Below are 14,015 nucleotides of genomic sequence, written 5' to 3'. Positions count from 1 at the left end.
GTGATTGTCAACATATTTCGACTTCGTTGAGATTTGGATTTAGGTCACATAAATGTGCACCCGGGTTTAAGGAGGTAATGTTATTAAAGTACGCACCTAAAGAGACTAACGTGTGATTATTTAGGGGAAGACCGTGAAATTGGCTAAACGGCTCGTCCCTAAGTCTAAGTATTTTAAATATACATTTGATGAGGACCCCGCGACTTATGTGTTCTATTTATCGAGGCTCGTCTCATTTATTATTTAAAAGGCAAACCTAAAAGCGACTATGATTTTCTATTTAATATCATTGTCTCTAATAATAATAAAAGAAAACTTAGTTAATTTATGAACTACTATATTAAAATAAACCTGCGTGTTTAAAAATGCCCAATTTTGGGGCCTTTGATCAAAGCATCAGGCTAGCAAGCATGTTAGAGGCCTAAGGGGGAACGAGCTTGTTACCAAATTCGAATGATCCGTACAATTGGGCTATGGTATGGCCCAGATTGCTCATATTAACTTAAACGGTCCTGAATGAAGTTTCTAAGCCATTAGTTTAATACCAATTCACTAATTCATTACCTATTGTAATTAAAACGAGTTAATAATGCACTGAAAGCAGTAAACAACTCGCAAGATGATTTATATTTCCCAAAACATGCAATTGACACCCCCGCTCTGTTTTTAACTAACGGACCAGCCAACGTCTTATGCCATTGCCGTCCTAACATCTAGTTCGACACTCACATGACTACTATTACCAATTTGAACAACGACCCTTAATGCAAACATAATATCACAGGTTCAAAAATAGAATGCTAATTCCAGTTATTTCTAGCTTTAACTGTTTAAACTGAACACACACACTAAACTAACTATAGCTAATGCCTACAATCGACACTTTAACCGAATTCCAATACTATTTGCATTCTACACTTTCCTTTTCCTTTCAATTGATGTGGTACTTTCTAGAATTAGCCATTGACATAAAAAAACTGACATTCAGACTTAGTCGACAGAATCTAATGATCCAGTAATCCAACAGTCACAGTCCCAATTAATTTAACAGTCCAACAAACTCATTTTTAACTACAGGGATCAGTTACCATATGCTAACATGTTTTAGTATGAACTATATTAAAAAAAATCTCATACAACTCCATTTCAGTCCACTTACTACATACCAACATGGATCTATATAATAACAACAGTGACTGAATAATTTAAATACATCAGTCATATAGAAACCAAAACAAAATTTCAACTCTTCACGTATATTCGAACTCCATGTTTTCAGCTTACAAATGCCAGAGTTACAGTTGTGTACCTGGAAATCAGTTACAATGGAAGAAGAAGAAGAAAACAGGCAGGTCAGCAGCAACAGATAGCACAGCCCAACAACAACAGTAATAATCAATGCCCAGTAATATAGAACAAAGAACAGGCCTAAGTGATGAGCCAGAAATCCAGAAGTGTTTAAAACCAAACAAGAATTACTAGACTGACTCAAAACCAGCCTGAACAAACCCAAAATCACTAGAAAACCAACCAGGGAACCCTGAGACTCTCACAATCAGAAATCAAGCTAGAAACATGCAACTCATCAACTGGAATTCTAATTTGACTTCAGGAAACTAATGCAACAGTAGGTTTTCTCAATCTTTTCCAAAGTCAGGCAGTGTGTGCCTATCTTTTGACTTTTTCTATTTGTTTTGACCCTCAACCCTTACTGCCTATTCCCCCAAAAAAGTCCCCCCTCAATGTCTCTGCTAATCTCTATTTATCTGCCCCCTAACAGACCCTTCCCTCTCTCAAAAATAGTTAAACTAATACCCCCACCATCTTTTTGCCCATGATATTCTCTTACATCCCATTATTAAGTATCTTGTGCCCAAATGTATGGGCAGCTCATAATATTCAATTAATCCCCCATGCCTTTATGTTTTGTTCCCCACTAATACTAAACAATTCATTAGTTTAATGGTACTTTAATATTTTACTGACAACCCACTTAAACTAGCCAATTTCTGAACTCTTCAATTCCCAAATTACCCTCCTAAAGCCCCTGGAATCACTATCCTACCCAATCCCTTTCACTCTGCATTGAACCCTTCAACTATAACCTATTCAAACCTACCCACTAACTAAACTGAATCCAACTAACTACAACAGCTATAACCAATTCAAATCAGTTAGTAATTCAAGCTATTAAATCAAAATGGCATTAAAATGAAGACTAAGGGTTCAGGGCAACACATATTGAACTAGCTATATTGGGGAACCAATCATATTTAGCTCAACAACAGGTGAGCTGAAATCAACTAGACGAGCATATGCCTTAATCAGATTGGAATACAAAAGAAGAAACAATCAACAGGGCTTTAAGGGTATTGACAGATTCAGGATAACAAATGACCAATAAATTCAGTTCAATGAACTGGATATACCAACAGGCTCAGTTCTAAGTTCAAATATACCAACGAGGTCATTTTAATACAACCTTAGAACACAAACGAGGCAGGAGGGGAAACAGACAAGCATGAACCAAAAATTAGACTATTATCATGCTAATCTAACATTCAAGCATACCAGACTAATCGACGACACTTATTCAATCGATTACATAAATTATAACACATAACAATCGACAGCAAACAGAAGCAATGATAAAATTGGACCAAATAAAAGGTCTGATGGAGAAGGACAGAATCAATCGACAACAATTGAAAAACCAATAAAGCTACACTAAATAAAGTAAACAGAATAACCAAACCCAAACAAGAAAGGGAAAATACCTCAAGAACTCGAAAACATGGACGACCCTAACTTGGACCCTGACTCGGACCATTTTTGAGGTCGAACGGACCTTAATCGAGTGTTCTCAACTGAGAACACTTCGACTAAAGTCGATTAGACCCCAAACCATCCTTCAGTTGGGACAGATTTCAACCTCTGGCTTTCTAGGGTACTTGGGGGTTTGATTTGAGGTTCGAGTGGTTCTGGTCTGATTCGAACCAAACCAACGGTGGTTTGGTGACGAGGGGGGTCAGGGACATGTCCGGTATGAGTTTGGGACTAGTTGGGGTAGATCTAGGTCCTGCTCGAATCTTCGATTGAAGATTCGAGAAGCTGGAGGTTGATTCAAGGCAAGCGGTTAACAGATCTGTGGCGAGGGTGGTCAGGGGGTGCCTTGGTGTTAGTTTCGTGGTCACCGGCGTTGTTGCCGCCTGCTTTCAGACGATGGGGTATGAGGGCGGCTAGGGTTTTGTGGAGGGTCATTTGGTCTCTGGTTCTTGGAGACGAAGAGGTGGAAATGAGGCGGGTGAGAGAGGGTTTGGGTGTTTTGATATATTGGAATCAGGTGATTAATCTGGGCCGTTGGATGATGGGAACCAACGGTCCGGATCAAGCCACTTTAAGCCAAACGGGGTCGTTTAGGCTTAACTGGGGCGGGTGTGGTTCGGGGTAAGCGGGTCGGGCCAGAGACGGGTTATGGGAAAGGAATCTTGGACCGTTGGATTGGATGATTGAACGGTCAAGATTGATTGGCGATGAAACGGCGTCGTTTGGTATGGTCTCTTGGACCGGCCGGTTGGGCCTGGACATGGGGTGTGACATTGGGCCTGAATGTTTCCTTTTCAAAACTGGCCCAGTCCGAAATTTCTCTTGTTTTCTTCTTTCTCTTCTATTTTCTTTTTTAATTCCTAAAACCAATAATTCCTAAATTGACTTGTAAAACCAAAATTATTTTAAAAAGATATTAATTAACCCTTAACAACAATTAACACACGAGATCAAAAATAAAATCGCACAATTAAACAATAAAAATGGCAAAACTACCGGAATTCATATTTTTTGTGATTTTCATTCTTTAAAGTAGGACATGGTTTAATTAATTCCAAAAATGCATAATTAACTCCTAAATGCACATGCAACACATATTTTTGTATTTTTCTTAATCAAAGTAGAAATAAACCTGCACAGACGAAAATACAAATAAATCACAAACAACACAACACCATTTTATTTTGAATTTTTGGGAGTAGTTCTCATAGGGCAAAAATCACGTGCTCACAGATGGCTAGGACATGAACACCCTCATCTGCTGGACGTGGTGCTACCCGGGGTGGCGGTCAAGTTGGGGTTCATCAAACTAGAAGACAGACTGCTCCTCAACCTCAAGTTGGGAACATGGGTCAAACCCAAGTTGTTATGCCAGATCAAGTGCAAGAGCAGGGAGTTCAGAACGCTCCACCGCCAGTGCCAAATATTGTACCTACTGTTGCCTTACCTACAGATGCAGTGGCAAAGTTATTGAATATGTTAGAAGCATTGGTGCCTACTCATGGAGGAAGTTCAGCTCCTCAGGCTACTTTACAAACACAAGCACCTGCACAGATCAGACTTTCAGGAATAAGGAAGTATCCCTACAAGAGTTTCTGAAATTGAAATCATCAAAATTCACAGGTTCCGATAATTTAGCAGATCCTCAAAGTTTCTTGGATGGAACACTTAAGGCATTATGTGCTCTTGATATTCTAGTGAGAGAGCTGTGGAGCTCGCAGCATACAAACTTGAGGATATGGCCAACACATGGTATGAAACGGTATTGCTAGGAAGGCCAATAGGAGCACCACAACTGATATGGGACGAATTCACTAAGTTGTTCAAGAATTATTTTCTTCCAGATAGTCTGATGCAACAATATGCTAGAGACTTTGAGAGATTGGTTCAGACTCCAGATATGGATGTGTCAACACATAACACTAAGTTCTGTAAGCTGGCTATATATGCTCCTCACTTAGTGCCTACCGAAGAAGCTTGAATTCAGAGGTTTGTTGATGGATTGGTTGGTCGTCTATACACTGCAGTAGCCCCACAGATGAAGACTTTATCCTACTCTGATGTAGTTGACCTTGCTAGAAAGATTGAAAACAAGGGACGTGAGGAGCGTGCATCTAGTGCTTTATGTAAGAAGGCCAAGACAGGAGGGGCTCTCAGTGGTGGTTTTAGTGAAAATAGAAGAGCAGGAAGTCAAGGACAACAACAACAGGGTTCTTAGACAACGACACACATGTCTTCACAGTCCACATACAGACCATATTACAGAAAAGGTAATAAGGGACCGTCATCTTTTGGACATCGTAATTTTGGGCAATTATATGTCACTACTCCAGTCTGCCAAACTTGTGGTAGATCACATTTGGGCTAATGTCGTGTTCTAACTGGAGAGTGCTTTCGGTGTGGCCAGTTGGGACATCACTTGAGGGATTGCCCTCAACCTCTGAGAAATTTTAACCAAGCCTTCTATTCAATCAGTTGTACCGACTCAGACTACTTGTAATACTTCAGGTACTACAGGCATAGGAAATAGAGGTCGAGGTGCTGGAGACCGTGCTACTGTGAATCAAGGACAAGGCAATGCTGGTAGAGGTCAGGTGAGAGTTTTTGCATTTACTAGATAGGATGCTCAGTCCTCGAATGCAGTGGTTACATGTATTCTTTCTGTCTGTTCATTTGATGCACTTATGTTGATTGATCCGGGATCTACTCACTTCTAGGTGTTCTCGTACTTTGCTTTGAGATTTAGTAGACAGCCTGAGCTATTGAATGATCCTTTTCTAGTTGCAACTACTGTTGGAGAGTCTCTATTAGCTAAATACGTGTATCGTGTTTGTCAGATTCGGGTTGAGGGTAGAGATACTCTAGTTGACCTTATTATACTTGATATGATTGACTTTGACATGTTGATGGGAATGGATTGGTTATCTTCTTGCTATGCTATAGTCGATTGTCATGCAAAGATAGTTAAGTTTGAGATACCAAATGAACCCAGTTTTATTCTAAGAGGGAGCCAGGTTCTAGAGACTTGCAAAATTGTATCTTTTATGAAGGCTCAACGACTTCTGAAGAAAGGTTGCTTGGGTCTCTTAGCTATTGTAAATGACACAAGAAAGGAAACAGTTAGTATGGAAAATATACCAGTAGTGAGAGAATTTTCTGATGTATTTCCTGAGGATTTACCAGGATTGTCTCCAGTACGATAAATAGACTTTAGTATTGATTTGCTACCTGACACACAGCCCATATCTATACCCCCATATCGAATGGCACCAGCAGAGCTGAGGGAGCTAAAGCAACAGTTATAAGATTTGTTAGATAAAGGTTTTATTAGACCTAGTGTATCACTATGGGGGTGCACCAGTATTGTTCGTATAGAAGAAAGACGGATCCTTGAGAATGTGCATTGACTACAGGCAGTTGAACAAGATAACAATACGCAATAAATATCCCTTACCTCGTATAGATGACATGTTTGATTAGTTACAAGGAGCTGCCCACTTTTCAAAGATTGACCTTCGTTCTAGTTATCATCAACTTAGAATCAAAGATGAAAATATTTCTAAGACTGCTTTCAGAACTTGATACGGGCACTATGAGTTTCTTGTGATACCTTTTGGACTAACAAATGCTCTAGCTGCATTCATGGATTTAATGAATAGGGAGTTCAAGCCATTTCTGGATCATACTGATATATTCTCGTAGCCAAAGAGAACACGAGAATCATCTCAGGACTGTGTTGCAAACATTGCGAGAACATAGACTTTATGCTAAGTTCTCAAAGTGTGAATTCTGGATAGACTCGGTAGCATTTTTGGGGCATGTTGTATCCAAAGATGGAATTATGGTAGATCCTAAGAAAACCGAAGCTGTGCAGAAATGGCCCAGACCTACTTCTCCTACAGAAATTCACAGCTTTTAGGCTTAGCAGGCTATTACAGGCGTTTTGTGCAGGATTTCTCCAGAATAGCAGCGCTGCTGACCAAGATAACATAGAAAAATGCAAAGTTTCAGTGGACGGAGAAATATGAGTAGAGCTTTCAGAAGCTCAAAACGTGGCTGACAACTGCACCAATATTAGCCTTACCATCAGGTTCTGGAGGATTTTTAGTATTTTGTGACGCCTCGAGGGTGTGATTAGGATGTGTTCTCATGAAAAATGGTCGTGTTATTGCTTATGCTTCGAGACAATTGAAAACGCACAAACAAAACTATCCTACACACGATTTGGAGATGGCTGTAGTGGTATTTGTTCTAAAAATTTGGAGACATTATCTATACGGCGAAACTTGTGAGATTTATATTGACCATAGAAGTCTGAAGTATATCTTTCAGCAGAGAGATCTAATTCTTCGACAGCGTCATTGGATGGAACTACTCAAAGACTATGATTGTTCTATTTTGTATAATCCTGAAAAAGCCAATGTGGTGGCTGATGCATTGAGTAGAAAATCTATGGGGAGTATGGCACATATAGCTCCCTGCAAAGAGACTTTTGGCCAAAGATATTCAGAGACTAGAAGATACAGGTATCAGATTTAGAGTTAGAAATTCAGAGGCATTGTTGGCTTGTGCTCAGGCTAAGTCTTCATTAGTTGAGCGCATTAAGGCCACCCAATATGAGGATGAACGGTTATGCAAATACAGAGATGAGGCCTTAGCTGGTAAAATCAAGGATATGATTGTTGAAAGTGTTGTTCTTCGAATGAGTGACAGGCTATGTGTAGCAGACGTAGATGGGTTGAGACATGCTATTCTTAAATAAGCTCACAACACTAAATACACTATACATCCTGGATCTACAAAAATATACCATGACCTGAAGCAATTTTATTGGTGGGAAGGTATGAAGAAAGATGTTGCTAACTTTGTTTCTAGTTGTTTGACTTGTCAGCAGGTCAAGGCTGAGCATCAGCGACCCGCAGGACTACTACAACAAATTGAGATTCCAGAGTGGAAATGGGAAAGAATTACTATAGATTTTGTCATTGGGCTACCACGAACCCTTGGAGGTTATGACTTGGTATGGGTGATTGTAGATCGACTGACGAAATCAGCACATTTTTTGCCGGTAAAGACTACATATGATGGAGTCAGGTATGCATAGATATTTATGAACGAAATTGTCCGACTTCACGGAGTTCCAGTATCCATCATCTCTGATAGAGGATCACAATTCACTTCACGCTTTTGGAAATCTTTTCAAGAAGCATTGGGTACACGAGTAGATCTTAGTACTGCATTTCATCCACAGACAAACGGGCAGTTTGAATGTACTATTCAGATCTTGGAGGATATGTTGAGAGCTTGCATTCTTGAGTTTTGAGGTAGTTGGGACACTTATCTACCTTTAGCTGAATTTGCTTACAACAATAGCTTCCAGTACAGTATTCAAATGGCACTATACGAAGCATTATATGGTAGAAGATGTCGTTCTCCTATCGGATGGTTTGAAGCTGGTGAGACTAACTTATTGGGACCCGACTTAGTACAAGAAGCTATGGACAAAGTCCAGTTGATCAGGCAGAGATTGCTTACAGCTCAAAGTAGACAAAAATCTTATGCTGATAAGAGAAGAAGAGATTTAGTGTTCACAATTGGAGAAAAAGTGTTCTTATGAGTCTCTCCCATGAAAGGTGTGATGCGATTTGGGAAAAGAGGCAGCTGAGCTCCAGGTTTATAGGACCGTATAAGATACTAGACCGAGTGGGAGCTGTGGCTTATCGTTTGGAACTTCCTCCTGAGTTGTCCATTATTCATCCAGTTTTTCATATCTCAATGTTAAGAAAATGTATATCAGACTCATCTCAGTAATTGAAGCCTCTACTATACCGCTTAATGAAAGTTGTCTTACGAGGAGAAACCAATGGCAATTGTTGATAGACAAGTAAGAAAACTACGGTCAAAAGAAATTATGTTCGTTAAAGTTTTGTGGAGAAATCATACCATTGAAGAAGCTACTTGGGAAGTAGAAAAAGATATGCAAGCGAAGTATCCCCATTTATTTCAGTCTACAGGAGCGTACTTGAGCTAAATTCGGAGACCAAATTTCATAAGGTAGGAGGATGTAATACCCTATATTTTTAATAAGGGTGTATTGGTCATTAGCAAAATAATAATAATAATAATAACAATAAGAAACTAACTAAAAAAAATCAAAAGGGGGGGGGGGACAAGGAATTTAAGACAAAGGGCCGAAGCCCATAACAAACATCTGCCCTAAAATATTAAAAAGGGTTAGGGGATGAAGCAGAAGCTTCAGGAAACGGGAAAAATACAAAAGCAGGGAAGGAAAGAAAGAGAAAATAAGAAAAAAGAGGAGGAAGAAGAAAGCTTTGGACAAAGGCTTTAAGAAGAACTAGGGGTTGAAATTGAATCCTTCGGCTCAAGAGGTTAACCTTCTTCTTATCAGTTGAATTATTTTACTACATCTACGTGATTTCATGTAGTATAAAAGAATTTCATATCAGTTTTTTATAAATAAATAAATAATTATTATGGACAGTAAGGCTATAAAGGTTTGGTTTAGGTGCTGATAGGTCTAATTTTGTAGAAATAAAGTATACTAAATAGTTTGAAATTGATAGAATTATGAACTAGTTCTATGATTAAATATAAATACCTTTTTATTTACAAGATTTTTGGACTAATTTAAATTACTCATAGCATGGGTAAATATAAATCCATAAATTAAGACTCAAATATGAACCCCGATGATTGAGTTTTCTAAAATAGTTATGAATTAGCCTAAATAAGAAAATTAACATGAGATCGATATTATGTAACTATGTATAGATTGATTGGAGGAATTTGTACGCATTGCTCAAGGTGAAGCATTTGGTATTTCGACACGAATACTGTGAGTAATAATCTTACCGCAATTTATGTTTTCATAACTTGCATGATTTACACATGATTTTTAATATGAATATGTTACCGATTATTTTAAGTTGCACGTGGGACAAGTCTTTTACTTGATATGATACCGAAATAGTTATTTGAGAAGATTACCGTTGTTTTAAATATTTTCGTTGTCACTAGACCTGTTTTACCATTACTTGAATTTACTGTTATCGAAAATAAATTATATGATTTGATAAGAACCGAAATAGCCTATATTGTTTTAAGATATTTTCTATGAGTATATACGGATTACAGAGACAAGTATAAATGAGAGTAGACATTGAAGGATCCCGTAGCTAACGGCGGGTTCGTTAGACCTAGTGCACCTTGTAATTAGAGATTACCGTTATAGCCCTCGCTAGTGGCAAGGTAGAATTAACATACCGTTACCGATTTCTCTCGAGTAGGGACTACCGTTATATTTGACTTCTTGCGAAGAGGTCCACAGTTATACCGATTACATGATCCGTTCATTGAAACCTCCCAAATGTGAATATTGATATTAGACAATGGTTATCGAGTTTATTACCGAACTGTTAATTGTATTATACTGCAAGAAAAGCATGACGAGACTGAAAATTATTTATTGTTTCTGAAAAGGCATTTTTATGTTATTTTCTGTTTGATATACTAACATGTTTTCTGACTTGTCCCCAATAAAAACGGTTGTGGTTAAGTGTTATTACTCACTGAGCTAGCGACTCATTCCCCGCCAATTTTTTTTACAGAGACAACAGTTAACGCAGACGAGGGTTTCGTTAATTAGAGCGCACAGGTTGATATTTCTCGGTGAGCCTCGCACTTGTTCGCGTGGACAGAGATTTTATTTATTGTTATGGTCTTTTCATTGAACTCTTAGAGTCGCTCCATAGTCATTATTTTAGTGTCGTGTGTATTCTTTTGTTATTATAGTCTTATGTTGAGTATCGTTCTCATTTATCAAAGTTGGAGATAAATTAGTATTTCTAGTGGTTAGTTGGTGGTTTAGTTGTCGTGGAGACTTGTACTGGTTAATTGTCAAGTTGTCAATTGTTTGGTATGATATTAGGATATTTAGTTGTTGATTTGAGACAGAAAAGTTTTTGGGATGGTCCAAAAACAGGGAAAACTCTGTCCAGTTTTCTGTAAAATTACCGATGAGGCTTACTTGGGAGTACTTGCTCCTAAGCACCAGTTACAATCCTAAATTGGGTCGTGACATATCTCGAGTACAAATGTTTGAACTTTTATGTCAAATAATTGCTCATTCTATTTCATTTCATGTAATATTATTTTTATTAGTTTTTCAAGTTTTGTTGAATTTATTCTAGGGATTTTTACCTTTCTATACACTATTTAAAACTCTATTACCAAAAATGTCTATGTTTAGTTAATTACCCGACCTAAATAAATTTTGTTTATAAAATATGTACATTCCACCTTAAAAGGCCCCAATCCATTATTAGTGCATTCAATCAAAAGGATTTATCGTTGATTGTAATCCTAAAGGAAATCGTATATCAAAGTGGTTGATTCCACACATGGAATCTTGGCAATCATATCTTGCAATTGCATAGACAGATGCAAAGAGCATAAAAGAGACAAAGAAAACTTGCAAATTGCCCATATTAGTGGAAGAGTTTCTGATACCTCATCAAATATTTTCGGTTTAAGGTAATTTAGATATCAAAATGGAAAAAAAATCATCTTTTTTATACTTAAATTTTAAAACCAGTAAAGTGGAAATAATAGTGGTTATAATAGACTTAAAAGTATTTTCATCAAACTTTACTACTACATATTTTTTACACAGTTAATACAATTACAATATCATACAACTTAAATACAAATTTTATAAAAAAATTTATACAATATATCTTTTGTATCTTTTGCAACTGATTTATATATAGTAAAAATAAATTTCATACAACTAGTTATATATTATATAACTTACCTACAACTTGCACACATTATTCTACCGAGTTATATATAACTACAATATCATACAACTTAAACACAAATTTTATACAAATTTTATACAAATTTTATACTATATGTCTTTTGTATATTTTGTATCTGATTTATATCAAATATCATACAACTAATTATTTATTATACAACTTATCTACAATTTTCTACATTATTTCTACTCAGTTATATACAACTAGAATATCATACAACTTAAATATAATTTTAATACAATATTGTTCAACTTTCATACAATAGTTAAATAAATAAAAGAAAAATATATAAACAACATAATACAATTTTTCTATAATTTTACTACAATTTCGTAAATATAATGTATATCATGCCTTCTTCTTCTTCGAGTTTCAATCTGAAATTCAGCCAAAACCAAATCTAATCTTCACCAAAACCCCTAAAAATTGAGATATAAACTCCAAACCATATTCTCAATTATTTGTAACAACACCCAATCCAAACAAATAATGATTTTTGAAAACCCAAATTCGAATTCAAAGCTTCAAAGCTTTTTAATGGCTGTCAATGGTGGAATTGCTACTCTCTTTTTCTTTGCTTTACATTACTGAAATTAGGGATTAAGAGATAGAGAGAGACGTAAAGAGAATTCTCAGTTCTTTGCAACAACATCCAATTCAAACAAATAATATTTTTTGAAAACCCAAATTCGAATTCAAAGCTTTTTAATGATTTTCAATGGTGAAATCATGGGTGAGTGCAAGATACGTGGGGATGGGGATGGGATGTGGAGAGAGAAACGTGGGGGAGTGGAAGATATGTTAGAGTAATTTTAGGACACTAATTATTATCATTAATTCCCTTAAAATGTAGATAAATGGTAATTGGGTATATAAAAGGTAATTATAGTAAAACTTGAGTAGGGAGGGTAATATAGTTTCATATAATGTATAGGAATGTAAAAATCTCTTTATTCTAAATACAGAAATACAGAAAATATTAGGCCCAAAAGATCTAATTTGGGATCTTTACATAAATAGCCGACCTGTTTTACTATTTTCTTTTACTACTCTACTACATAGATTATACACTGACTATACATGGTTATACACATATTATACATTTTATATATATATATATATATATATATATATATATATATATATATACGACTATTTTTAGTTTAAGTAATTGAGAGGGCTGCTATTTAGGTTAAATCTTATGATTTGCAGGCCAAGAGAGAACTCTACAGTATTGGGCTGGATGGGCATTGATCCAAAGTTTTCTTGAAACTTCCTTTGTTTGGACCATCAGTTTCAAATCCAATTTCCACTCAAGACAACTTTTCTCAAATCAATCAATACTCCCATAAATTTCTTAATTTTGTTTCATTTTCCATCTCTCAATATAATTAAGAATAATACGAATTGAAAATGATAGAATTTCAATGTTTTCAGATAATAATTTAACTTAAATTCACTTAGCTAAGGATGCGATCATACCGACACTAATGCATTAAATCCTTTATGAATTCCAAAGTTGATCGTCTTTAAGCTAAAATAGTATTAGGATGTATGAATTATAATTCCATGAAATTTTCTCACATTAAATCATCGTTAATAACTTGAAAATAATTGAAAAACACCTTTAAACATAACTGAAGAATGCATAAAACACAAACCAAACATGATTCCTTACATTTAACCTAAATACAAACGACAATGATTAAACAAAGTCGTACAAGGTACGTATTACAAGCTACATAAAAGACTTCACCACATTGATTATTATTAACTTTAATTTGAAATGGTGGATTAATTTTACGTGTGAAAATTGACATGCATGAATTTAGTTACCACCATCTCCTCCACCATATCCTCCGCCGTATCCACCTCCGTATCCACGACCACCGGATCCGCCTCGGTTTCCAGATCCAGAACCGGCTCTTGATCCAGCATATGACCCGGCCGATGAGCCTGCCTCCGAACCACCACCACCACCACCACCACCAGACGAAGATGAACTAGAACTTGAGCTCGAGCTTGAACTTGAACTTGATCCTGAACCTGAACCAGCTCCTGCACCGGCACCTGAACCACTTCCACCACCTAACCCTAAGCCAATCCCAACACCAAGACCAACTCCTACACCACCCAAATCCAAACCTAAATCCATCCGCGCCACACGACTTTCAGACATTACAATAAAACTTGAAAAAACAAGCAAAACAAGAAAGGAAAAAGCCTTCACCTTAGCCATACTTGAAACACAACACTAAAACAACAAATACGACGTTTGTGTATACTGTTTTTAGCTAGTTATGCTTGGATGTTTTTGTTGTTGTAAAACTTAGAGAAATATTTGTGCTA

General features: G+C 36.6%; 1 protein-coding gene across 1 annotated transcript; it reads right to left on the bottom strand.

The window, feature by feature from the left end:
- Window positions 1-13,317: 13,317 nt before the first annotated feature.
- Window positions 13,318-14,015, bottom strand: LOC107819148 (uncharacterized). The gene has a single exon (XM_016645235.2). The coding sequence runs from the start codon at window positions 13,903-13,905 to the stop codon at window positions 13,495-13,497; it is 411 nt and encodes a 136-aa protein (XP_016500721.1). The 5' UTR covers window positions 13,906-14,015; the 3' UTR covers window positions 13,318-13,494.

Source organism: Nicotiana tabacum, chromosome 9 (genome assembly GCF_000715075.1).
Source record: "Nicotiana tabacum cultivar K326 chromosome 9, ASM71507v2, whole genome shotgun sequence".
NCBI lineage: Eukaryota > Viridiplantae > Streptophyta > Magnoliopsida > Solanales > Solanaceae > Nicotiana > Nicotiana tabacum.
Note: the sequence above shows the minus strand (reverse complement) of the source record. Positions and strands in the feature narration are given on the sequence as shown.

Bases quoted from the DNA above. Each gene is read 5' to 3' on its own strand.
- LOC107819148 (XM_016645235.2), bottom strand. From the start codon at position 13,905: ATGGCTAAGGTGAAGGCTTTTTCCTTTCTTGTTTTGCTTGTTTTTTCA.